This window comes from Callithrix jacchus, chromosome 10, assembly GCF_049354715.1.
Source record: "Callithrix jacchus isolate 240 chromosome 10, calJac240_pri, whole genome shotgun sequence".
Taxonomy (NCBI): domain Eukaryota; kingdom Metazoa; phylum Chordata; class Mammalia; order Primates; family Cebidae; genus Callithrix; species Callithrix jacchus.
This window is the reverse complement of record NC_133511.1, coordinates 78,092,917-78,118,905: the sequence shown is the minus strand read 5'-3', so window position 1 is coordinate 78,118,905 and position 25,989 is coordinate 78,092,917. Positions and strand designations below refer to the sequence as shown.

Below are 25,989 nucleotides of genomic sequence, written 5' to 3'. Positions count from 1 at the left end.
ACTCGGGCCATGATGACATAATTGCTGCCTGGGTTAAAACCATCAGAAAATGATTTAAACCTCTTGGGAAAATTAATGAGCTATTTTACTTTTAAATATATCTTTTTTTTAATTACAAAAGTAAAATGGGCATCTTGTAAAAAAAAAAAAAAAAAAAAAAACAAGTTATATAGCATATAAAATTAAAAGGGATCCCAGGTGCAGTGGCTCAAGCCTGTAATCCCAGCACTTAGGGAGGCCAAGGCAGGCGGATCACCTGAGCTCAGGAGTTCAACACCAGGCTGGCCAACATGGCAAAACCCCGTTTCTACTAAAAATGCAAAAATTAGCTGGGTGTGGTGGCGGGCACCTGTAATCCCAGCTACTCGGGAGGCTGACACAGGATAATCACTTGAACCTAGGAGGCGGAGGTTGCCATGAGCTGAGATCGGGTCACTGCATTCCACCCTGGGCAACAGAGCAAGAGATTCCATCTTAAAAAAAAAAAAAGAGGCAAGTCCATCCTCTTAAGGCAGCCTTGCTGCCTAAGGTACCAAATGATAGCCCTTGGGTAGGTTCCCTTCCAGCCTATCGTGGTAGATTTGCACCTAGTCATGAAGTTATGCTGCTGCTGATTTACCTACAGATGCATCAAGCTTTGGCATCACAGTGTTTCCTCAAACATAACCTGATCTCCCCAATGCCCCTGCTGTTTTTTCTAATTTGCAGATAAAGAATCTAAAGCTCAGAGAAGGTAAGTGCCTTGCCCAAGGACACACAGCTTGTGGATCTGGATTTCAAACCTAATTCTGTAAAACCCTCAAACTAGTCCCTGGAATTAGGTCTGGCCCACAGCTCCTCTCTTGAGGGTGGAGCTCCAATGTATGAATGCTCAAATTTCTGAAGAGTGTGGTAGTTGGGGGGCGGGAAGAGGTCACTAAGAGTGCAATCACTAAGCCTGAGCCAATTTTTATTCTCACATATTAGGAACACAGATCAATCAGTGCAAAGGGAAAAGAACAAATGTAAGAAAAAATTCAAATCGAAACACAAAAAGAGAAATATTGAACCAAGTAACGGAGATTCTGCACGCAGCAGAATGGCCTTGGCATCCCTTGTCTCCAGGGGCCAGCCTGGGCCTCAGACTCACATGAGCTCAGGCCGGAAGCGGTGGATGATGGCACACAGGGCCAAGCCGCTGCGCCAGGATGTGGTCAGGTCAGTGACGTTGACATGCTGGTAGCCCTCTGTCTGCTGCTGGCACCAGGTTAGGAGCTTGCTTGGCCGGATATCTGACTCTGCAAGTAGGAGAACGCAGGCAGTGAGACTCTGCAGGAATCTCATACAGCCCAACCTGGATCCCCTCTCATTGCCACTGTGGCTGGTAACCAAGAAGAGTGGCCTCAAGGCAAGGGGCTAGGGCAGGGGGCCATTGGCATGGGTGCAGCCCCTTAAGGACTGCTGCTTGGGGGCCGGATCAAGAGTGTGGCGGGAGGGGAGAGGAAGCATGTTCCCTTCCAGCAAAGTCCCTGAGACCCACCGTGTCTGGGCCCTGCCAATAACATGCTCATCTAGTGGGGAAGACAGTCGCAGAGGGGATGACGATGACACAGGGCTGTGATGGAGGGAGAAGCAGGGGGCTGTGGGAGCACATAGCACATTTGCCTGAGTCTGCTCTGGGAGGGGAATTCTTAAGAAAAAAAAAATGTCACGGGGAGGTGCATTTCTTTAAGAGCATGTTCTTAAAGAGCATCTAGGAACCTACTGGACAAAAGAGGTCATTCCAGGAGAATAGAAAGGGCTGTGCGGTGGCAAAGAATCTAGAAAAACCTGCTATGTTTGTGCAACAGTAAAATGGTTGATTATAGTAAGTGGTTTATTACAGCAGTGGGCACATCATGGTGTGTGGACGGGATGGAGGAGTACAGCTGAGTCTGCCTAAGGAAGGAGAGGAGGCAAAGTCTGGACAGGCACAGGTAGCCAAAGAGGTCTCTAAGCAGGAGAGCATCCTGGGCCGAGCTGGGCACTGGGAGTTCCTCACTGAACCATCCCTTCTCCCTGAGTTGAGCACACCAGCCCTGTGCCCAGCGCACTGCTAGGCCAGGATGATCGGGAAAAGGGTGAAGTGCATTAAGCTCACTATCTACTTATGGGGACAGAACCTCCATGCTGGAAACAACAGGAAAATAAGAACAAGTCCCAGTGAAATAATCCCTGGTTCACGCTTATTGTGTGAAGCTCTCAATGCATACTAGCTCCTTTCATCCTCATAGTGATTCTGCAGGCAGGGGTTCTCTTGGTCTTACAGAGGAGGAAACTGGAGTACAAAGGGGAGAGGTGCCTGCCCACGGTCACACAGGTAAAGGGGCAGAGCCAGGCTGGCTGCAGAGCCTGTGTCACCATGGTTACTGAGCAGGCCTCCTCCCCTCAAAGCCCTCCCAGCCGCCTATCAGGGTCCCAGGAGAGCCGCTTACCCCTCCTAGAGAGGCTGACAGATCTCCTCACTGAGCCCAGTCTCTCGAGCGGATAGTGGTCCAGCTCCTTAGTGATGTACAAATGCTTCACCTATGAGCAAGAGAGACAGCATGCTTGCCCACAGTTTTCCCCCAAATCCTAGTCTCAGGGCCCCTAAACTTGACCCACCCCCAATTCAGTGCCTGCCACCATTTTCCTCTATTTCTGGGGCGCATGACCTTCAGCAAGGGAACCTGGCAACTTGAGTCATAGAGCAATGGGCCTCAATCCTCCACCCAAATACAGGCAAACGAAGTAGGAATGTGTATAGCTAATTTGTGTGTATGTAATTCGCTAATTTTAAAAGTTCACACAATTTTCTGTTCTGTTGACCAAAGAGGTTGGGAGTTTGGTGGCTCTAAATCGGTGGAAGCAGAAATGGACTCCAGGACCATGGGTGGTAGGCAGAGAGCATATTTGGCCAAGTAGATTACTTGAGACAGGTAAGATCAGCAATGTATACGCATAGTGACAAATTAATATATGCAAATATATGCACATATGCATATATCTCTCTCCCCATATATGGGTTTCAGTTCTGTCCTGTGGGCTAGAAAGAATGCTGACTCTACTGGGGAGAGGAACTGGCCCCACCATTAGACCAGCAGGCCTTGGTGGCCTCTGTCCAGGGAATGGGCTGAAATTTTATGCGACCCCCTCCCCACTGTCCAGTGCAGGTGATTCAGACAGGCCCCAGGGATGGACTTGCCTGATGGGGCCGGACACAGTTTGAGTTGAGGTTTGGGTACCGCGTCCCTGGGTCCAACGTGTACTGCTCAAAGTTCTTGTTGATGTTCTCCGGGGTTGTCTGAGGCAATAGCCGGTAGAGACTTTCCCTGGAGGGAGGTGGAGCCTGGAGGTCAGGGGTCACTTTCGCCACCTCAGGCCTTGTCCCCACCATCCCCTTCTTCCCCCTTCCTCTGGCTCAAGGGCTTCCTGGATATGTTTGTCTAATCCTTCCCTGAAATGCCTGACATTCCTGGTTCTTGAGATCTGCAAAGTGGGGAGAAGGTCAAAGGGGCCAAGAGGAAAGGGGCGCCTGGGTGACGGGGATGCCAGGCTTCTCCCCCTGGGGAAGAGGGGAGGGATGCAGGGCTGGCAGCACAGCGGCCTGTGGTTTTGCCATAACTATGCTCAGCCACACTGCCTCCTGCGGCCTGCTCCCCATGGCCACAGGCTTCCACACCCAAGACTGTCAGAGGCCTGTTGCCACCCACCAGCCCTGACCTCCCTGCGTCCACCAGCTGTCACAGCCACGTGGCCGGCAGCAGGGGTCTGGGAGAAAGCCCAGGATCTCAGCAGTGGGAGAGGCCTGGAAAACCAGAGAATCCAACCCCCAGGACAGGAGACTCAGCACTGCCCTGGAAGATTCCCTTAAATAAACTCTCTGGCTCTTGGGTGAATGAGCAATGTGAGAGGGCCCCAGCTACAGGGCCAGCCAGGATGAAGATTTTTCTGTGGTATCCAGGGCTCAAGGTCCTGGCCCCCAGAGAAAGTCACTGTAAGAGTAAGATCATGATGAAGAAAGCATCCTTGGGGATGCTGATGATCCAGTCAGGCCACATATGGGAAGGCAGTATAGAGGAGGCAGAGGCTCTAGGTATATCCAGCAGTCACCCGAGGGGTGATCTTTCCCCCTTTCCTGCCAGAGTGGCCCTGCCCCCCAGTTAGGAGCCCTGCTGTCAAAGCTCACCTTTCAGCCAGCAGCTCCAGGGGAGGGGTGCCCTGGTTCCAGTTTTTCACCATCCATGCTGTGTCAAAGGCTGCCAGGAAGCCACGGGCACAGCCTGTACCCATGGGCCAAAATGGCTGCAAAAGAAAACATGCAAAATTCCGGTTGATTCTGATGACTCCCAACCTATGATCTCATTGTACCCAGAACACACTGATTACCAGGACTGTGCAGGGCACTGGAGGGACAGAGAGGTGACAGAGCAGGGACCCTGCTACCTACGAGGATTCACCACAAGCTCAAATAACAGTAGCAGAGAGTCAAATGTAAAGAGTGCTATGATGCAAGCATAACAAAACTGCTTTAGGTCTCAGAAAAGGCAAGACAAATTCCCATCCTGGGAGACGGAGATGGAAATCAGCATAAGCTTCTTAAGAGTGCATTGGCTGGGCACAGTGGCTCATGCCTATAAACCTAGCACTTTGGGAGGCCGAGGTGGGTGGATCACCTGAGGTCAGGAGTTCGAGACCAGCCTGGCCAATATAGTGAAACCCTGTCTCTACTAAAAAATACAAAACATAAGCTGGGCTTGGTGGCAGGTGCCTGTAATCCCAGCTACTAGGGAGGGTGAGACAGGAGAATTGCTTGAACTTGGGAGGAGGAGGTTGCAGTGAGCCAAGATTGCGCCATTGCACTCCAGCCCAGGCAACAGTGTGAGACTCCATCCCAAAAAATAATTAAATAAATAAAAAGAGTTGCATTAAGCTGATCTTAACAAATGGATGGGATTCTTATCCTGATCTACTTGAGAATGGTGTGGGCAAAGGCACGGTAGTTTGAAAATGCTGGCTCCTGATGGAAGAACAGCCATCTGTTGCAGGTATGACATAAAGCACGGGAAGAAGGTAGGGAGAAACCAAGCTGGGAAAGGAGCTAATTATATACACACAAATTAGCTACAAATCCTGCTACACCAGAAGCAGGAAGGCTACTGAGGACTCAAGTCACAGCTCTTAGGTTCGAGTCCATGCACAATGGTGCCCAAGGACCCAGTCAACCAAACTAAGTGCTGACTAATCTGCTCCATGAGCACCCAAAGCATGGTTCGGAATTGGACTCTTAACTTGGAAAAAATGCATATCAGTGCTTACACTAAAGAGAAAAATTTCTCCCTTCTGAACACAGACATTTAATCTAACGGTCCTTGCACCCTTGCAGATTTTCTGGGAAGAATTTTCAGCAGGGAAGCTATGAATGGAAAGGAGACTTTGGGGACCATGCACCTCTCCTGCACCCTATGTGATCTCAAAAACCATAAAGGGCCACTCATACGCTCTGAGTAGGACAGCCCATGTAGCCCAGGCCAGGGCTGCCTGATGTTGTACTTCATCAAAGAAGTCAGTGCAAAAGAGCCAGGAGAGAGAAGAGAAAGCTCTCCTAACTACACAGAACAGGCTCCGCTGAAGGCAGCAACAGGACAGGCTCTAGGGCCGGGACAGGCTTGGCAGAGTCCTGCCAACTGGCTGGGAGCCTGTCCTCTCCCCACTGCAAAACAGCAGATAGTGCCTGCCAGGATATTAATGTGGGATCTGTCTCGCAGAGGAATGTGGGGGCTCCAAGCACAGGCGGTACCTCAAGCAAGCTGTCACCCACGAGGGCCACGAGCAGCTGGTGCGCCTGCCGCTCCCGCACCAGGGCCGCGTTCTCTGAGGCATACATGGAGGTGAAGTCAAACATGGCCACGTCGGGCTGCCCATAGTGGTTCATGGCAAAGTCTAAGGATGGCAGCTGGTAGTTGGTGGCAAAGTCTGCAGCTTCCCGGGCATAGGAGAGCAGGTTGTCTTGGTTCACGTTCTCCGCACACAGCAGCATCTCTGTGTCGATGTAGTCCTGGAGAAGATCAAAACATGGTGCAGCAACCAGCAACCGCCCCTCTAAAGGGGACAGCCTTCAGACCCACTTCCTGGCAAAAAAAGGACTTGGAATGGGTCTACACAGTGAGGCGAATCAAAACAGAAATAGAAAAATCCGGGTCAAGAGAATAAAGAGGAAATAAATCAGCCAGCTGTGAGGGTTAACCTGGTTATGATTAAGCATCAAATTTGGCTTTGAGCTTCCTGGCACCCAAGGCAAAAGGGAAATGTGATATGCCACAGAGCTTTCCTTATCAGAAAGAAGGAAGCATAGAAATTCCTCAGGGCAGGCAATTTTTTCCTGGCATTAAATTCTAAAAGATCTGTCTCACGTAGGAATTTCAACAGGGTATGTTGAGAGTTGTAATGAACAGTACACTTGATAATGGTCTTGGAGCAAACAACAAGCCCATTTCACAGCGCTGGTTCTCACGAGAACTTTCAGTACAATTACGAGGCAAAGGAACCATCAGAAAGTGTGGTTTTATAATAAATTCAGCTAAGCTGATGTGATCAGATATGCCATGGTTAGCGGTCAAACAAGACTGGAAAAGAAAATGGGTACCCTCTCATGCTTTCTCTCCAGAATCAGTCACCCCTTTACTGGATGGGCTGAGGGTTCCCCAGAGCTTGACTTTGCTTTTGGTGCTAATTGTTATGCTTCTCTAATCAGGAGTGCAGAGCCCTGAGCTGCGAGGACTGGAAATCCATCCCGGAGGGATGGGTACCTCATGCAGGAGAGTGAGGACCCAGCAATGGGAATACACTAGGCTAGAATACACGTCAGGATCGAAGACAGCCGGCTAGGTTAGTGTATTCCCCGAGTCCAGGCTGCTCACCGTGTGGCTAAAGAAACTAAAAGACCACCCTTCTCAAAGGTGACACAAAAAGTACAGACACCTGGAGAGGGAGGGGACCAGTGTGAAACACAAACGTGGGCTTAAGGGTCAGGGAGAGTGACAGGTCAAAGTCTACTTCTGCTGTTTACTGACTAAATCTGGGCAAGTTATTTAACTTTTCAGAGTCTCCACTCTCTCTTTGTAAAAAGGGAGTATCAAACCCTACATCACAGAGCCATGTAAGAGGATGGAATGAGTGTACACATGAGATCCCTAGCCCCATGTGGGAAGAGCTCGACGAATGGGAATTCCTGTCCCCTGCAATTCATGCTGGCCCCAGATGGCTTATGATGAAGTGTATGATGAAGTGGGCCTGGACCCAGCCAAGGCCTCCTCAATTACAAAGGTCTTGACAGTCACAGAGCACTGGATCTACAGCCAGAGTGACCCCTGTCTCAATTTTCTGAGTAGCCATGATTTCAAATATCCTGTTCTGGAAACTCATATTTCCACATCCAGACCACACCCCCCAAATTGCATCTAGCACTGGTCCAAGAGCTCTTTGTCAGGTCCCGGTGTCTGGGTTGAAATTCCTGTTATTTGGTTCCTTTCTGATCCCTGTTACTATAGTCACATGATCACTTCTCTCTCTGAAAGCGTGGAGGTGAGATGGGGGAAGACAGAAGGGAAAGGTCTCAAACACCCCTGCTCAAAACATGCCCCAAGCATCCCTAAGAGGGAGTGGATGACACTACACAATGAAGACGGTGCCTGGCATGGGTACCTCATGCAGGAGAGTGAGGACCCAGCAATGGGAATACACTAGGCTAGAGCTGGCTGGAAGACTACTGGCCTGGGGCTGCTGGAAGGTCCCAAATGAGTGGGGGGATAGAAGAAGGAGTGTAGAATCAGATGAGGACAAGGACAGGAGGACAGAATCCCAGCTCACATGTGTGTAGGCCAGCAGAGGCAGGGGCCCAGGGAAGCCCTGGGATGGGACATCCTCCTTGTAGGGGAAGAGAAAGATGGACACAGCTCAGAACCCAGAGGCATGGCTGCTTGAAGAGAAACTTGACTCTTCCTTCAGTAGCCATGGAAAGAAGCCCAGAGATCAGCTGGAATCAATGGGGAAGCAGGAAAACCTCTCGTCCAGAGGCTAGTCAGTCATTCAACAAACATTTACTCGACACCTTCCATGTGGCTGTAGGGAGATGCGGATACATGCAGGGAGAGGAAAACAGAAAACTTGTCATTTCCCCAGGGAGCAAGAGAAGAATGTAAATTTAAGTGGCTCAGGGAAGATGGGTCAGGAACTTGGCTGACACCTCGAGGCTCAGGCTATAGCTCTTGTTCCAATCAAGTGTCCAGCCTGTGGCCTCCAATTTCCTTCCCATCTTGTACCTTGAAGCTCCTCAGCACCAGCTCAGGAGCTGCTCCCAGGGGTCTCTGAAGGAGAAAGAAGAGCCTTGGTGAAGACAAGCATGGGCCTAGGGGGGCTTTGCCAACTGCCAGGGAAGCAAGTTGCCATGAGCAATGTGTCGCTGCCTGGGCAAACACCCTGGGATGACCTGAGGGTGACCTTAGCATCCCAGGAGGCCAGGGTGCTCTGCCAGCACATCAAAAAACCCGTCAAACTTTGCCTGCCTGCCCAGCCCCTCTTCTGCAAAGGTGCCCACTGCCCCTACACCCCCGCATACCACAGCAGTCCTTCTCTATCTGACACAGTTTCAGATTAAGGCGGCAACTTCAGGAGGGATGCCTGTGAGGCAGAGGGAAGAAGGGGCCGCCACCACTCCCAGACTGACAGCCAGCAGTGGGACACTGCAAAGCCCATTGCCCACCCATCTGCTGGCGTGCTCAGCCCACTTCGCCAAGCCCACATTCACAGCCTCCGTCCGTAACTCAGGCTCTCAGCAAAGACCTGAGGAAGTGGAGGAGGCCCTCGGGACAGCTGGGTTACTAACGCCTCCCGGCCAGCTGCCAGCACACACAGGAGAGAAGATAGGTGCATTCTTCTCTGACAAGCAGCGATGGATGGCCTCCGTGCTGCCTGGGCTCCAGGCGGACACCCAGACAGCAGGCTGACCTTGGGCTGCGCGATCCTTGTCTTGAGGTGGCAGCAGCAGGGGTGACAGCAGCAGCAACAACTGCTGGAGAGTAAAGGGGCTCTGGAAGGGCTGCACACCTGACCAAAGAAGCTTCCAGTCAGGGGCCACTGCTCCATGTGTTTCTTCCTTCCAACACTGCCCTGTGTTTAAGCATGAAGTTGCAAAGCCACGAAGCAGAGGCCAGAGGCCAGCAGGTCAAAAAAGCCAGTATGCAAAGAAGACTGAGAAGTTACAGAGGGAATCTAGGAACCCACCATTGGCCAGGCACTGTGCCAGGCGCTTGGTATGTATCTTCTATTTGCTCCTTCCAAGAAACCTTTCAGGCAGAAACTATCATTCCTCTTTTGTAGATGAGAAGACTGAGGTTCAGAAGGATGAACAGTTTGCCCACAGTCTGGAGTTGGTATGTGGCAGAGTCAAGATGCAGATGGAGTCTTTTTGACTGCATGAATGGTGACCCTTCCCCTACACTGTGACAAGGGTCCACAGTGTGAAATTCACAAGTCAAAGCATGTCTATGTCTCATTAGGACAAGGAGCTCCCATCTGCCTACAAATGACATGTGGCCTCCCAGAGAGGAGGCAAGGCTGGATGAGACTTGGGAAGGAAAAGACTCAGTCAGTCCACATTAACACCTAGTAAAGGTCTCAAAGCAGCACACGCCCCTCTGCAGAAAATTCTCTGTGCATATTGGCAGGGCTCCTTTATCCACCACTCACGTAACACCAAGAGAAAGAAGGGTGTGAGTGGGTGGCACCTTCCCCCCTCTTCCCCTCGCTCAGTTTCTGGCAGGACTACATCTGCTTTCACACCTGCTGATGCCACCAGCCCAGCTGGCAAAGTCGGGAAATCACAGCCAAGAGGTACATACATTAATGATGACACCTTTGTCCAGCAGGCTCTGCTTCTTGGCTGTCATGACAAAATAGTGGGTGCAATCCTTGTAGTAAACAATGTTCTCAAGATCTATGCCTGAAACGAGAAGCATTCACAGACTCAGTGGTACTTTCTCAGCACCAACTGTGCACCCGAAACCATTATTGGTCTTGTTATTTATCTGCAGAATATTCATATTAGACCAGTTTTTAAGGTATACAAGGCTGGAAAAGATAAAACAGAGTATTAGAATCTACCCAAGTCATAGTAGCTTCTATAGTTCCATTGAGGCATTATTCCTGTTAAAACTCACAATGGGGCCAGGTGTGGTGGCTCACATCTGTAATCCCAGCACTTTGGGAGGCCGAGGAGGGTGGATCACCTGAGGTCAGGAGTTCAAGACCAGCCTGGCCAACCTGGTAAACCTCATCTCTACTAAAAGTACAAAAATTAGCTGGGCATGGTGGCAGGCACCTGTAATCCCAGCTATTCAGGAGGCTAAGGCAGGAGAATCACTTGAATCCAGGAGGCGGAGGTTGCTGTGAGGCGAGATCGCACCATTGCACTCCAGCCCAGGCAACAGAGCAAGATGCTGTCTCAAAAAAAACGCAAACAATAAACCCAAAAAATAACACACAAAAAACTCACAACATCTGTAGGATGTAGGAGTTGTGGGCCGGTATTTATAAGTTCGAGTAATTGTGCAGAAAAGCCAAGTGCTGGCCATGGCCACGGAAGCTGTCCACTGTGCCCTCTGTGTGGCCACAGCTGCATAGAGCTGAGGGAATTCTCCAATGACTATGCCAAGGAGTATTTCTACATTTCCCTGCTTATATGTGAAAACCCAAGTGCAGTGGTGGAAACAACTCAGGTGAGAAGGCTGGGCTGTATCTTACTGCGCTTTCCACCAATCACAGACATTTTACACACTAAGCTCCTGCATTTCAAACCATGCTGTGCAATGAGAGCTTAGCTCCGTGGTTCTCAAAGGGAGGTCCCTGGCCAACAGCATCAGCATCACCTGAGAACATATTAGAAATTAGAAACGCAAATTATCAGGTTCCTTCTCCAGACCTACTGAATCAGAAACTCTGGAAATAGGGCCAGCAGGCTGTGTTTTAACAAGCTCTAGTGATGCCAATTCACACTCAAGTTTGAGGCTGACTGGCTTATTTGAAGGGAGAGAAAGGAGTAGACACATGGCGACATATCAGCATTTAACACAAGGCGTGCTGGGTAACCATAGGAACACCTTCATTACAGTGAAATAGGAAACAGCCATCAACGCCAAGGGCCCCTGGGAGAATCACGAAGTTCACAGCTGTCACTGTGTGAGGGCACTGTTGTGAAACAACGGCCGAATGTGAAAACCACGGCAGAGTTTAAAGGAAGTTCACCGAAACGTGGAAAAGCACACTCCATGTCCTGCTCTCATTTATTTTTAGTGGCTTAAGTATTTATTTTCTTGATTTTTTTAGGGAAAGGGAGGGTTGAAGTATTCTCAAATCATTCCAAAGGACATCACAGGCTAGCAGGAAATAGTCAAGCTTTTAATGAAATAATGCAACGGGGGTGAAACTCGGAGGGCTGTGCAGTGGGCGCACACCCTCGTGGCCAGTGAGAGGCACAATCTCGCTCAATAACTAATGCCATTCCTAGAAAATCACCTTGGCTGAGTGCAGTGGCTCACACCTATAATCCCAGCACTTTGGGAGGCTGAGGCAGGGTGGATAACCTGAGGTCAGGAGTTCAAGACCAAACTGACCAACATGGAGAAACCCAGTCTATGCTAAAAATATAGTGGTGGCGCATGCCTGTAATCCCAGCTACTTGGCAGGCTGAGGCAGTAGAATTGCTTGAATCCAGTAGGTGGAGGTGGTGGTAAGCTGAGATTGTGCCATTGCACTCCAGCCTGGGGACAAGAGCAAAACTGTCTCGAAAACAACAAAAAAAAAGATCTTAAAGAAATAGTTTAACAAAAGCAGTGTCATCTGTAACAGTAAATAACTGGAAGTCCTAAATTAGAGGTCTGCAAGTATTTTTGTGTGTGTGTGACCAACCAGCTGGGAAGTATTTCTGGCCTGTGGGTCATATGGTCTCTTTCACGTCCTCTCACGGTGGAAGCAGCCATGGAGAGTAATGTAAAGAAATGGGCATGGTTGGATGACAATCAGCCTTTATTGATGGATACTGAAATTTGTCACAAAATATTCTTTTGATGGTTTTCTTCAGCCTCTATATAAAACCATTCTTAGCTCAATGGCAATATGGAACCATGTGGCCAGTCATAGTTTGCTAATCCCTGGTTTCAGTGCTCAGGCAATGACGATACCTCAATTTGATAAGATATTCCACAGTCCCTAAAAGTGACCACCAGGAGGACGATGTGTGGAACAGGATGCTGAATGAGAAAAGCTGAATAAAGAGTGTGGATACCGTGATTCACGCTACAGTCATGTATAACAAGCAAGCACGCCTGTGGAAAATTACAGAAACGGAGTAGGTGAGTCTGACGACTATTCCCATGTGAGGTGATTGGATTGGAAATGATTTACTGTCCATATAAAGATTTGATTTAATGTTGTTACACTGCTTTTCAAGGAGAAATACGTGTTTTTAATCAGGTTAAAAAGAAAGGAAAAATATGTGAAATGAACTGGAGACAGACGACTCACCCCCTTTCCCCTCACCCTGTTTTTTTTCTGTACTGTCTCTGTTACCACTTGATGTGTTACTGATTTATTTGTGTATTGACAGTCTATTCCCATAGAATATAAGCCCAGGAGGGAGGGATTTTGTTTTGCACACTGCTCATTCTCAAGCTCTAGAACAGCATCTGGCACATAGTAGGCATTCAATCAATATCAGTTGAGTGAATGAATCAATATCTCCTATCCTCTAGGCCCATGGTGGGGTGACAACTGGTGCCAGTACAGGTCACATTCCTGGGCATACCCAGATGTCCCACAGCACGAAAGCACCTGGGCCCCTTTAGGAACCGTCCATAGGTTACCGGCTCCCTCCTCAGCATTCCCTGAATATCATGCTGACCTCAGGTAACAGTGCCGGCCACCTGCCTTAGGATGGTTTATGCAGAGATCCCTTAATGGACAGGGAACCACTGTGAGAGGTATCATGTCAACCTCCACTTTGTACTGCACAACACTGAGAATTGGCATATAATGAGCACTCGGTCAATGTCCGCTAGCTTCTTTCATGTACAACTTCTAGAACAGTCCTTCAAGAATCTCTCTTGTCCCAGAAGGAGTCCTGTCCATTGTTATCACTATCCTAGGGGAATCTCTGCTTCCACCCAATCAGAGTGAGTCCCTCCAGGCCCAAGAGCCCAGAAAGCCAGCACATGCCTCTGCACACTTTAGAAGCTGAGACGTTGGCCTGGTTGGGAGATAGGTGAAGGTCCCACCTGTTTCTTCTTTAAGGTCCTGAAAAAATTTCTGATTGAAGATGAAAGCCACACCGCTAATCTCTTCCACCTTGGCCTCCGCTGTGCTGTTTCTGTTTATGAAGTTGGCGGTGATGGCAATCGCCAGCTTCCCACGGAATTCTTTTCTTCTGAACCCTGCATGAGGAGAAGGGAAAAAGCGGGTCTATCTTTTGGATTTGGTGTGAAAACCGGAAATGGTTGTTGGGAGAGCTGTTCCCAGATGCCTCCCAGGCCCTTGAAACCAGGATTCTGGATCTCTAGAGGACAGGAGCAAGCAGAAACGCCAAGGTTTGCTCCCAAAGCCTTTAAAAGTCAGTGGGACATTGTCCTTTTCTAAAATCTATAGGACCTGATTAGGCTTCAACAAACAAAAGGCCACAGCGATCCTTCCCAACAGGGTGCACACTTTTAAGGACGTGTCAAGCACTGTTGCTAGACACACTCATGAGAGACCCACATGCACTTTGAATTTATAGGATTAAAACTACTGTCTTAGCACGTCTCATGGTTCCACCCCTTGCCCTGCCCCAACCCCCTTGAAAAGTAGATTACATTGAATTCCTGCAGGACAGGGATTCTACCAGATCTTCTTTGCATCTCCAATTTTCTGGGTTGTATTATGTCCCCCGCAACACACACACATACACACATTCATGTGCTGAAGTCCTAACTCCAGTACCTCAGTATGTGAACCGATTGGAAATAGCATCATTGCAGGTGTCATTAGCTAAGATGAGGTCACACTGGAGTAGGGTGGGACACTCCTTACTCCAATATGACTGGTGTCCTTTGAAGAGGGGAAAATGGTGCGCCAGTTCCTAGTAACTGGCACCTAGTACATCTGCAATGCATGTATAAATGAATAGATGGAATTCTAACTCTCATTTTTTTTGTTTTTGAGAGAGGGTCTCACTCTGTTGCCCAGGCTGGAGTGCAGTGGTGCCAATCATGGCTCACTGCAGCCTCAACCTCCCAGGCTCAAGCGATCCTCCCTCCCACATCGGCCGGCAAGTAGCCGGGACAACAGGCATGTGCCACCATGCTGGCTTATTTATTTTAACTGTTTTTGGAGACAGGGTTTCATCATGTTACCCAGGCTTAGCGCTCTAATTCCTGTTTTCCATGATTTACATTAAAATCGCTCTTGAATGGTAGTGCCATGGAGGACCCCAGCAGGTGGTATAGGGCAAACACACCGATAGCAATAACTGAAGCACGACTTTAGAATGACTCTGTATGGCTGATGCCCCTGAATGTGTGTTCTGAGCTAGGGAATCCAAGAGTGGCCAACCCTGAGACTTGTTCCTTGTCTATGAGTTCCTGGCCCTTCCTGTGGATCGAGGCCCTGAGTTTTGGGTTGAATGAAGCTTGCCAGGTGGAGGCGGTTACGTGAAAATGCTGTATATACCGCATGCTGTTTGCAAGAAGTTGTGGTTTTCCTGCCCAGGCTGCCACCACCGGGCTATGAGGTTGTGCTGTACAGCCACTGGACCAAATTACTTATTTCTGTAGGTAAGGCGGGTCTCTTGTCCAGCCCACTGCCACTGGACTCTCCCCTGTGAGTCCCTAATAAAACCCATGTCTCCTTTGCTGGCTCTGGGTCTCTTCTTTGGCCTCTGGAACTTGGTACCTTCCCTATTGAGGTTAACAGGGGTTCTGCACAACAGATGGTCACTTTCCAAGAGCGTGTCTCCCTCCTAGTCCCCCATCTTGCTGGCATCTGATCTTTCCTGAGTGCCCCTGCCCCAGGCATGCTGTGTACTTTGTGTAACGCCAGGTGCCTGCCATGCAGGTGCAGACCTCCACACATCACCTTTCCTCGGCCAGCTTCGGGAAGGCCCTGCACATCTGCTCACCATGTACTCCAGCCTCACGCTGATTCTCAACCATCTCTGTCAAAAATCCCTGTTAGTGACAACCTTGGGTTTCTATTCAATAGCCCTCCTCTAAGTTGTCCTTCATTAGACTTTTGTCAAAAGGGTCAGAAATGGCCATTATTCTCATCTAGCATTTCTTAGCTGGGGGTGATTTTGTTCCCAGGGGCCACTTGATGAAGTGTGGAGACATTTGGTTGTCATACCCGGGGGTGCTCCCAGTGTCTGTGGGGGCAAAGGCCAGGGATGCTGCTAAACACCCTACAACGCACAGGGCGGTCTCTGCGACAAAGAACGGTGTGGCCCAGACATCAGCAGTGTTGATACTGAGAAGCCTAGTTTATGCATTTGGGCTTGAGTAGCTCAAATGGCTCCATCACTTCCCACCCTTCTTTCTGTATTCATGAAATGCCCAACTATACCCAAGCTGACAATGGGTCCTGGATACTTAAATACTTTTTTTTTTTTTTTTTTGAGCCAGAGTTTCACTCTGTTGCCAGGCTACTGGAGTGCAGTGGCACGATCTCGGCTCACTGCAACCTCTGCCTCCCAGTTTCAAATGATTTTCCTACCTCAGCCTCCCAAGTAGCTGGGACTATAGGTGCCCACCACCACGTCTAGCTAGTTTTTATTTATTTATTTATTTATTGAGACGGGGTTTCACCATGTTGGCCAGGATGGTCTAGATCTCTTGACCTTGTGATCCGCCTGCCTCAGCCTCCCAAAGTGCTGGGATTACAGGCATGTGCCACCGCACCTGGCCTCAAATATTCTAACTTACACTTTTACCAAGCGTGTAAATTCCAACAATACTATATCCATGTTGGCAGCTTAAGCATTCCCCATCAGAGGTTGATGACCAATGGCTGGGGATGTGGGTATGGAAGGGGAAAGGAGAGTGGTGAACAGCTCTGGTTATGTGGCAGATGGGAAAGTCCTAAGCCAGGCGGCCCACTGAGTTTTCTAATCAGCCCTGTTTCAGGGAGCATGTGCCATTCTCAGAGTGATGTGTCTTCTCAGTCAGGCATCTGCAGCCTGTGGCTCTTGAGGGGGTAAGCTCAAAAAGCAGAACTGCCCTAATCTAAGAGATGCCACTTGGGGCCACACTGTTTACAACCCATGGTCTCAAATTAGCATGGTTAGTATCAATGAGTACAGCCTGTGGATGGATCAGTCTTGGTGTTGGAGTGGAGGGGACAGAAGCATTGCCTGACAATGGTGTTTTTCTCACAACCTGACAGGATCTTACCCCATGAAAGATACTATGCTTCAGCTTTAGAACTCAGAGAAGTGTGGCTTTATACCTTGACAGTTTGGCAAGACGTACCTGCCTGCCCAGCAGTGGGTGTGCTTAAAAGTTACAAAAAGAGGTGAGTTCTTCCTTCAAGTAAAAGTAATAATACACTTGAAAGTAAGTGAATACTATTAATAGCATAGAAATGTTTATCTTAGCTAAAGTAAGTATGAAAGTGCTCAGCACCGGCCATGCGTGGTGGCTCACGCATGTAATTCCAGCACTTTGGGAGGCCGAGGCAAGCAGATCACGAGGTCAAGAGATCAAGACCATCCTGGCCAACATGGTGAAACCCCATCTCTACTAAAAATTCAAAAATTAGCTGGGCACGGTGGTGCAGGCCTGTAATCCCAGCTACTCGGAAGGCTGAGGTGGGAAAACTGCTTGAACCCAGGAGGTGGAAGTTGCAGTGAGCCGAGATCGTGCCACTGCACTCCAGCCTGGGCAACAGAGCAAGACTTCATCTCAAAAGAAAAGGAAAGTGCTCGGCACCATGGCTGGCACATTAGGAGGCACTCAACAATGGATGTTGATTTTTCCCCCATGGCACTTTTTATAAAATATTTTCACATACTAGTCCTTTCCCAGCCCACCTAACAACTCTTTGAGAGGGTCCTGCAACCCACTGCTTACAGTTGAGAAAACCGAGGTTCAGACGGAGTGAGATGGATGCCGCCAAGCACCCACCGCACGGGAGGAGGGCTGCTCTACCGCAAGTCGGACCGGACTGCCTGCCCTCCTATCAAGACATCCATCCAGCTCTGGCACCTGCATCTTACCCACTTTCTCCAGCTCTTCCCCAATGCACCCTCTCCCATTCCCACCCCCGCATTCCCACTCCAAGAAGAGTCTTCACCTTCCAGGGTGTTCCTGCGGCCGTCAGCACCAATGATGACGTCAAACTCAAACTCTGACAGACAGTGGTCTGCAGGGAGAAATTCTGCCCGCCAGCCAATCTCTACCAGGACAGAGAAATGACATGAGTTAGCAGAGAGTGGTGGGAAGGGAATGACTATACCCGCTGTGTGGTGGCTGTGAGAAATGGACAGTGCAGCCAGGTCTGTGCATCCCAGAGCGAGCCTCCAGGGGAAAGGCCTAGAGCAGTCCAGATTCACTCTCTAATCTGGTTTCCTCCGACTTGAGTGTCAGTTCAATCCAGGATGAAGTAAACCAGCAATACCAAATCCATGCCGGGTTTTGCTGGCCTCTGCTAGGAGTCTAGCCTCCAAGGTCCATAAACTACTCTCATTTGCAGGTTATTTTTCTCCAGAGTCCATCACCTTCTCTTCACACTCTCCCATATTCTTCAGTGCCTCTCATTGCTAAACAGACCCAAAAAGATGTGTAGGGTATAAGGAAACCAGTTTAATTTCTATTTCATGCTCAAAATGTTCTGTTGTATAGTATACTGTCTTTTATTTTTAAAAATTCAGGTGAAGCCTGAATAATTAAGATTTAATGTCGCTAGAGGTCTGGAAAAGGTTAAGAGTACACAGTTCCTGAGTGCCAAAGAGTGAATGCTGTCCTACTACAAAAGCTAAAGTCTCCCCCAAATCCTCAAATATTCTGGACAGAGGACCGGAGAAATAGAAATGTACCCTAGGCGAGAAACTGCAAGGTCTCTGACACTAAGCTGGTCCCAAACTCAAAGCCCCTCCCAGGCAGTAGATGACTTTGATAATAAGAGAGATGCACAGGCATCGTGAACAAACTCTTTGACCCTGGTGTGTGTAAGGGACAAGAATTTAAACAAACATACTAAAGGGAAAAAGAGAAACATTAAGATCTGCCTATACAGGCGAATATCATAGTTTATAAATGACACCTCAATATGGTTAAAAGTGTTATATACCAAATAACATCTTGGACCTTATTTCACAGTTGCTCTAGAAGATTCGCTTTGCTGGATTTTAAAATGTGCCATGGGTACAAGTGCATCCACATATCCATGTGTGAAATACACACACAGCTTGTAGAACACGTGAATGAACTTCACCAAACAACCAAATCTATGTCTTCTGTCCTACTTATTGATTAGGTTTACTTTACCAAAGTAGCACCCCCTTGGGACAGGGTAACCAAATTATAGGTTTAATGGCTTAATCATAAATCCCCTTGGAGCCAAAGAGCAAAGCTAAAGTCATAGCAATGGTCAAAAACAGCAAAATACCGTTCACTGGAGTTATGCCAGCCAGCTCCCAATAAGAATAACTCTTACAGAAACAGCCTCTGCAAGCAGCAAATGGGATTTCTATTTTGTAGTATCTGCTTTCTAGGCAGAAAAGGATAAGTATACTGTACTTTGATTTTCTTGATCTTCAGGAGGCTCTAGAACCTTCACAAACTCCACATTCACATGGATTTCAACTCCCAGCATCAGGGCCACCTTGAATAGAATGAGCTGTAGTTGGCGAATACCTGTTGGGCAGGAAGGAGAGAGAAACTGTCACAGCAACGCCTGAACACCACCTCTATGCAGAATGCTACATAGTCACTGCTGCTCGGTGACCTTTGAGCACAGCAGTATACCATTATGGAGTCGGATTATGCACCAAGCACTCTATATTTCCTCACCTTACTATTACAGTAAGAGTAAGAGTAAGGTGGAACCATTATTATCCTTATTCCGTAGATGAGAAATTGAGGCTCAACAAGGTTAAGTGACTTGCTCAGGCAACACGGAGCAAAACTAGAATGTAGACCCACATCTGTTCTCTTTCTAGACCCTGTTCTAACTCTAGATGATGCGATAACAAGGGAGGCTCTGTCTTTCCAGCCTCCTTCCCCAGCTGGGCTCTGGGTTTGATGAGATGAAGATGGAAAGAGGAGTAAGCAAAGAGAGAGTAAAGGGCCTTAGTGAAGTCTGTGATCCGTGACTCATTATATGGGGCCCGTGCCTCAGCTCTTAAACATGCAGTGGTGAGGACTGGTTAGGAAATTCTCACCACAAAGCGTCATGGTTTCCCATCTCCCACCCACCCTTCAAAACTCCCTCAGTGAGTGGAATCTCATTTCCCTGTTTTATATCCTGCCATTCGGCACAAATAGATATGCCTCCAAATAATTTTCTGCAGAGTGAGAAGTTTTAAACTCTCTGTGGGCCCTTCTGTATTTGATGGGCTGGACTCATTTAGCATTTATTAAGCATCTATACTATGCCAGGTGCCATGCTAGGCACAGGAGATATGGAACACATCTTCTAATGGAGAGAACAGAGGTAAACAGAATGGGGCAAGACATAATGGTTGGGGGAGGGTGGCAGTGGTAGAACAGGGCCTTTGTGGGGGTCCTGGAAGCCAAGGGAGGAAAGACCAAGAATATCAACTCCCACAGATAGATGAAGGACTGTGAAGCTGACAAGAGACCAGGGAACTTGGGGTTAGGAAACTTTTGAAGAATTTTATGCAAATCTCTTTAGCACAGTGGTGGGGAAGACAGCGGACTGTGACAGAAGGAGCTTTGAGTGGAAAATGTAGACCAAGTCCATGCCTTTCTTTCTAGAATAAATACCTTATGGCAAGGGAGGGTAGCGGGGCAATAACAGAGGGCTGGAGGTCCAGTGTGAGGGGAGGAGCAGGAAGACTCAGTGATAGGGCAGGGGGAGAGGCAGGAAGCCAGAGAGACTGAAATTGGAAAGGAGGTGCCAGCTGTGATTTGGCATGGGGCATGAGGAAGGAATGGGTGCTGGGGCACAGGAGAGGGAAGCAGGCCCAGACTGGGAGTGCTTCCTCTTCCCCCAGCACAGGAGGGAGGCTAGCGGCTAGGAATGAGGTCATCATGCTGGAGGTTTAGAATGGCCGCAACGGGAATTGGAGGAGAATGTTAACAGAGACATAGAGAACCGCTGAGGAGGGCTGAGTATGATGATGCAGCTGGGGCTAGAGATGCAGCCGGGCTCAACCAAACCCAATGAACTGGGCATAAAGAGCTCAGTCCACCTCCTACCATGAACCACCCTTCCAGAGGAGGCCTGGCCTCTCCTTATGGTTCTGAGGTTCCTACTCAGTCTGGTTCCAGCACACAGTAAGTGCTTAATAAATTCTCCTTTCTTGCAAGTACTGGAGCTACTCTTGACAATGATCGTTCTGACTGTCTCAATGTTATTTCGAGTCCCACTGGCAATATGGGATGCTGAAGTACTTGCAAGGACTAGGGGTTCAATGAAAGCCCCATCAGTGAGGGCAGAGAAGGGCTCCTGAACAGGAAGCCAGCCCAACAAGCTCAGGACCCCACAAGGCTTTCTGGTACCCAGCTCTGCCTCCCAACAGAACTTGATGAGAAAGTGGTGCTCAGTACAGCGGTTCTAAATTGGTAACCAACATGCATTCTTCTGTGGGGTAGGAGAGCACATCTTGAAAGCTGACACTGCAGCTCCCTAAGCAAATCCAAATTTCCACTAGACTCCTGGAATTTTCTCATCTCCGAGTGGGAATAAACTCTGGGGCCACAGCTGGTAAATTCTCCTGTGTCTGAATAAATTATACCCTATGTGACTGATAATTCTCTCCAGTTGTTCCCACCCAAGCTGCATTCCTTTTTCCCATCAATTCTTGTCCTCATAAGAACATGGCTCTCAGGGCCCTCCTCCTACCACCCCCACTGAGAAACACTGGCTGGGAGAAAGCAGCTCTGCATTCTGAAGTCTGGGGACCACGGCTGCTTCTTGCTCACTGTACAGCACGGGCCACAAAGCATTTTTCCTGAGCACTTACTATGTGCTAGGCATGGTGCTAAGTATGTCACAAACCGGACCTCATTTAATCCTCTCAGCAGTTCTAGGAGACAGAGATTAATCACACTTTACAGGAGATAAAATTGAGGCTTGAAGCAGGTACAGGCTTTGCCCCAAGTCAGACAGAAATGGAAGAGACATATTTTGGACGAAATTCTGTTCAGACTCTTGAGCTTTCCCCATAGTGTTAACCTCCCTTTCACGGGTCACTATTTCTATACAATCATCCCTAAGTATCTGCTGGAGATTAGTTCCAGGACCCCTGAGTATACCAAAATCCATGCATACTTAAGTCCTATGTTTGCCCCTGTGGAATTCAAGTATACAAAACATCAGCTTTCTATAGAAGTGGGTTTTACAACCTGCAGGTGTTTGGATGAAAAAAGCCATGTATCAGTGGACCCTTGCAGTTCAAACCTGTGTTGTTCAAGGGTCAGCTGCATATAAAACAGCTAAGGACCACCGCAAAGCTGCCAGAAGGGAGGCTGCCTTTCCCAAAGGCTGTTCGCAGAGACCCAGCCCTGAGAGCTCCAGACTTGAGGAACATCAGAGCAGAAGGGCCTCAGCACTCATCTTGCCCCATGTAAGCATTCAGTGATGCCCAGGACCTGGGGTCCACATTGTCTATTTTCCATCCTATTCTGGCTGAAGCCCCATCGTGATGTTCTCTTTCTTTTTAAAGGTCAGGTTTTTAAAACTTTGGTATGGAACCCATCAGGAAACAAGGATCCAATTTTTCATTCCTCTGCTCTAAAACCTGCCATGGCTCCCCAGCACCACCAGCACAATGTCCAAATTCCTTTGCATGGAGGGTCTTGACTATCTGGCCTCTTAATGGCCTCCAAACTTCTTTAGCAAGTGTGACTAACCCTATTAAAGCACATTATTACCAACATCTCGGTGCGCTCCTTCAGGGTACAGACTATGCTATTTACCTCTGCGTCTGTTTCTCTATTTCACTCATTCATCCAACAGACGTTTAACTAGCATCTGCTATGAGTCAAGCACTCTTTCCTGTCCTGGAGATATTCTGGTGACTAAGGCAAGCTGCAGTCCCTGACCTCATGCTTACAGCCTGCTGGGGGATAGCCCAAGGCCCAAGGCACAAAGCCGGCCTTTTACTAGATGTCTGTTAGTCCAATATATGGTGCCCCCAGGGACTAAGACAGACAAGCTGGGGATTCCTAGACTTGGAGAGATATGTCCCACCCAGGATCAGTTCCCTCCCTTCCTGGGATATCACCATAGTCTCCACTCACTGATATGGTCGATGGAGCCAGCACAGAACTTCCCATAGAACTTCTTGGCTCCCAGGCCCCGAAGGTCGTGGATGGTGAAAGGCCAGAGGTGTAGCACGTTGTTCCTGGAGAAGGTGTCCCTCTTCTCCACCACGACCACTTTGGCTCCCAGGTAGGCAAGTTCAATGGCAGTGCGCAAGCCACAGGGTCCTCCCCCAACAATGAGACACTGCAGAGGTGAGAGAGGAAAGAGACTCTGAGCAACCTCTAGCATCACAGACATGAACTCCCAGTCAGCAGGGAAACTGAGGTGCAAATCCCAATTGACCTGAACCAACCAGCAAGTGCAAGCTATGTACCTGTTAGGGCCTGTCACTCATCCACCCAATGTACCTTACCTGTGCACCTGCCATGCACCAACCACTGTGCCAAGCCCTGTGAGGAGTGCAGAGGGAAAGGGACTTGGGGAGGAGGCACAGTAAGATGCATGTAAGGTTCAGAGTTAAAGTGAACTGGGTTTCAGTCCCAGCTCCAGCATTTGATCACTAAGGTGCCTTATCTGTGTGGGTCTACTACTCTCCTCGTAAGGTTATTGTAAATAAGATCACTTTAAAAGCCTATGGTACATCTTTGTGGTCTTGAATTAGGTAATAGTGTCTTAGATATAACAGGAAAAACACAAACAACTAAAGAAAAAATTGACAAATTGGATTTTAAAATTAAAACTTGGTGCTTCCAAGGCCACCATCAAGAAAGTGAAAAGAGAACCACACAGAAGGGAGAAGAGAAAATAGTTACAAATCATATATCTGATATGGAACTTGTATCCAAAATACATAAAGAATGTTCACAACTCAGTAATAAAAATATAAATAGCCCCAGTAAAGACTGGGCGAAGGATCTGAATAGATATTTCTTTAGAGAAGATATACAAATGGTCACTAAGTACATGAAAAGATGCTCAACCCCATTTTCCATCAGGGAAGTGCAAATTAAAGCCACAGTGAGAAATCACTTCACACCCACTGGGATGGCTACGATGAGAAAGAGAACAGCAAGTGTGGGTGAGGATATGGAAAAACCGAAACCCTCAGACATTGCTGGTGGGAAAATAAACTGATAGAGATGCATGAAAACAGACTGGTCATTCCTCCAAAAGTTAAACATAGAGGTTTAAACCATAGGAGCTGGCAATTCTACTCCTAGATATATATACCCAAGAGAAATGAAAACATGTTCACACAAAATCCTGTAAGTGAATGTTCATGGAAGCATCATTCATAATAGCCCCAAAGTAAGAACAACCCAAATGGTCACCATTGATGAAGAAACCAAATGTGGTATATCCATACAATGGAATATTATTCCACCATAAAAAGGAAAGAAATTCTAATATATGGACAAACCTTAAAAACACTGTGCTAAGTGAAAGAAACCAGACACAAAAGGACACCTACTGTGTTCTGTTTCTATGAAATGTCCAGAATAGGCAAATCCATGGGACAGAAGTGGATTAGTGACTGCTGGGAAATGGTGGAGGGATAATTGGAGAATGACCACTAATGGATAATACAGGGTGTATTTTTAAGCTGTTTTGGAATTAGATAGTGGTGATGGTTGCACAACCTTGCAAATATGCTAAAACCACTGAATTGTGTACTATAAGAGGGTAAATATGAATTATGTCATCATAAAAAAAAGTACATGAGAAAAAAATATACAGAGCTTGGCACATACTAGTGTAAATAGTGTCATTCTCATTGCTGAGACCTAGACCCTATCTTCTAGAAACTCTCAGGCTAGGGGTAAAATACATAACATATATATATAAAACTAGAATCTTGTGTGGCTGGTTTTATCTGGAGCCCAGAGGGAAAAGCTAATCCTGCCTCGTAAGTTGGAAAAGATTTCACAGAGGCGGGTCTTTCAAATTATTACTTTAGCCCACATTTGTTGAACACTTACTATGGGCCAAATGGTTTCAAGTGCTTTCTGTGTTTTAGCTCTTAATCTTTACAACAAATCTAAGGAACTATTATGATGCCCCTTTCACAGATGGGGAAATTGAGGCACAAAGCAGCTACTTAATTGGCTCATGCTTTTACAGATTGAAAGGGGTAGAACCAGGATTCAAACCCAGGGAGTCTCATTCCATAGCCTACCATGCTGGACTGCTTCTGGTTTGCCAGGAATAAAAAAGAAAAAAGAACATTTCAGCAGAGGGAACTGGCCTTTCAAAGAGAAAGAGAAAGAAGTTCAAGGTGGATAGAGAGAAGGATACTTTGGGAGAAGGGAAAGGAATGGGAGAAAAAGAGATGAGAATTAGTGTGGAGTCAAATGGTGAAAGTCTTAAGTGCCAAAGGCATCTTTGATGGCCTTGGTCCTGTTGGCATTTGGGCCATGTGGGCAGAGGTGACAAAAGAAGATTCTGCATGAGTCCCATGCTCGGTCCTCAATGGACACAACATGCTGAAAAAGACAAGGATCCTTCCCCAGGGAAGACACACGATGACCTAGGATAGCTGTATTGGGCAAAAGTCCTTTCATTCAAAGAAAATCTTATGAGGAGCAGCATCAATACTGTCTAAAACCAGAGGAAGATGGCAATACTCTGCCTGAAAGAATCAGAAGAAACTCCTTTCTAAGGCAGGAGTTTGCCTGGAGATCTGACCCTCAGCAAGGCAACGGGCAAGGGGATCTGCACCCACTCCTCACTCCTCAACACTGCGGAGGCATCTGGAAACTGTCCTTCTGCTTGAGATCAAACCTTATCTTAAAAAAGCACATTCCCCTTCCTCTAGCAAATGTTCCATCATCCAGTTATCACTCAGCTGGGCCTGCAGGGTCCCAAAAGGAAAGTGCAAACAAGCATATCAGGAGCTCCCACACCACAATCAGTGTGGCCTGCTGGTTGGAGCCTTCTAGAGAGTTTGTAGACACCTAATTAAGGGAAATGAGGTCACCACTGAGATCCAGCTCAGAGACATCAGGGAGTGAGTGGGTGTGCAAGTCCATGTGCATCCTCTCTGGATAGAGCCACCGGGAAAGAACCAAGCCCCGCTTCCCAAGCTCAGCACTACTCTTTATCTCACTCCCCAAACAGTTCCTTGGGCTTGGACATAGCCAGACAATGATAGTCATTTCAAAGCACGACTCCAAGCCCCAACACGGGTGAGGTTTGCTTTGGGGTTAAGTCTGGATTCCTGCATTTCTTTGCCGTTAGTACATCTTTTCCTGTTTGCTGAAGTCTGTCCCTTCGGGGCCAGGGATGAAGCAGGGGTGGGAGGATGTGGGGTGAACAGGGGCAGAAAAGAAGGAGGGGAGCACCCTGCATCCTTCTGTCCACCGGGCCTGACCCAGCACTGCTTCCCGGATAAGGCAGGAGATCCCTTTCTCACCAGTCAGGGGGCGGCCGTGCATTTTGCAGGCAAACAGTAGTTGGTGTACAGTTTCTGATGCTCTTGGCTAAACCTAAAATCCCATTGGCGGAAGCTCAGTTTTCCCA

General features: G+C 48.1%; 1 protein-coding gene across 50 annotated transcripts in view; it reads right to left on the bottom strand.

The window, feature by feature from the left end:
• The window catches only part of MICAL2 (microtubule associated monooxygenase, calponin and LIM domain containing 2), a 261,902-nt gene that overhangs the window by 144,082 nt on the left and 91,831 nt on the right, over window positions 1-25,989 (bottom strand). For all 50 annotated transcript variants that reach the window (XM_078340519.1, XM_078340524.1, XM_054242079.2 and 47 more), the window contains 10 exons: window positions 22,506-22,713; window positions 18,816-18,932; window positions 17,371-17,472; window positions 13,326-13,481; window positions 9,897-9,997; window positions 5,798-6,055; window positions 4,187-4,302; window positions 3,203-3,329; window positions 2,454-2,544; window positions 1,130-1,277 (listed from right to left, as the gene is read on the bottom strand). In XM_078340519.1, coding sequence (XP_078196645.1) covers window positions 1,130-1,277; window positions 2,454-2,544; window positions 3,203-3,329; window positions 4,187-4,302; window positions 5,798-6,055; window positions 9,897-9,997; window positions 13,326-13,481; window positions 17,371-17,472; window positions 18,816-18,932; window positions 22,506-22,713 — 1,424 coding nt within the window. The remainder of the gene's footprint in view (window positions 1-1,129; window positions 1,278-2,453; window positions 2,545-3,202; window positions 3,330-4,186; window positions 4,303-5,797; window positions 6,056-9,896; window positions 9,998-13,325; window positions 13,482-17,370; window positions 17,473-18,815; window positions 18,933-22,505; window positions 22,714-25,989) is intronic.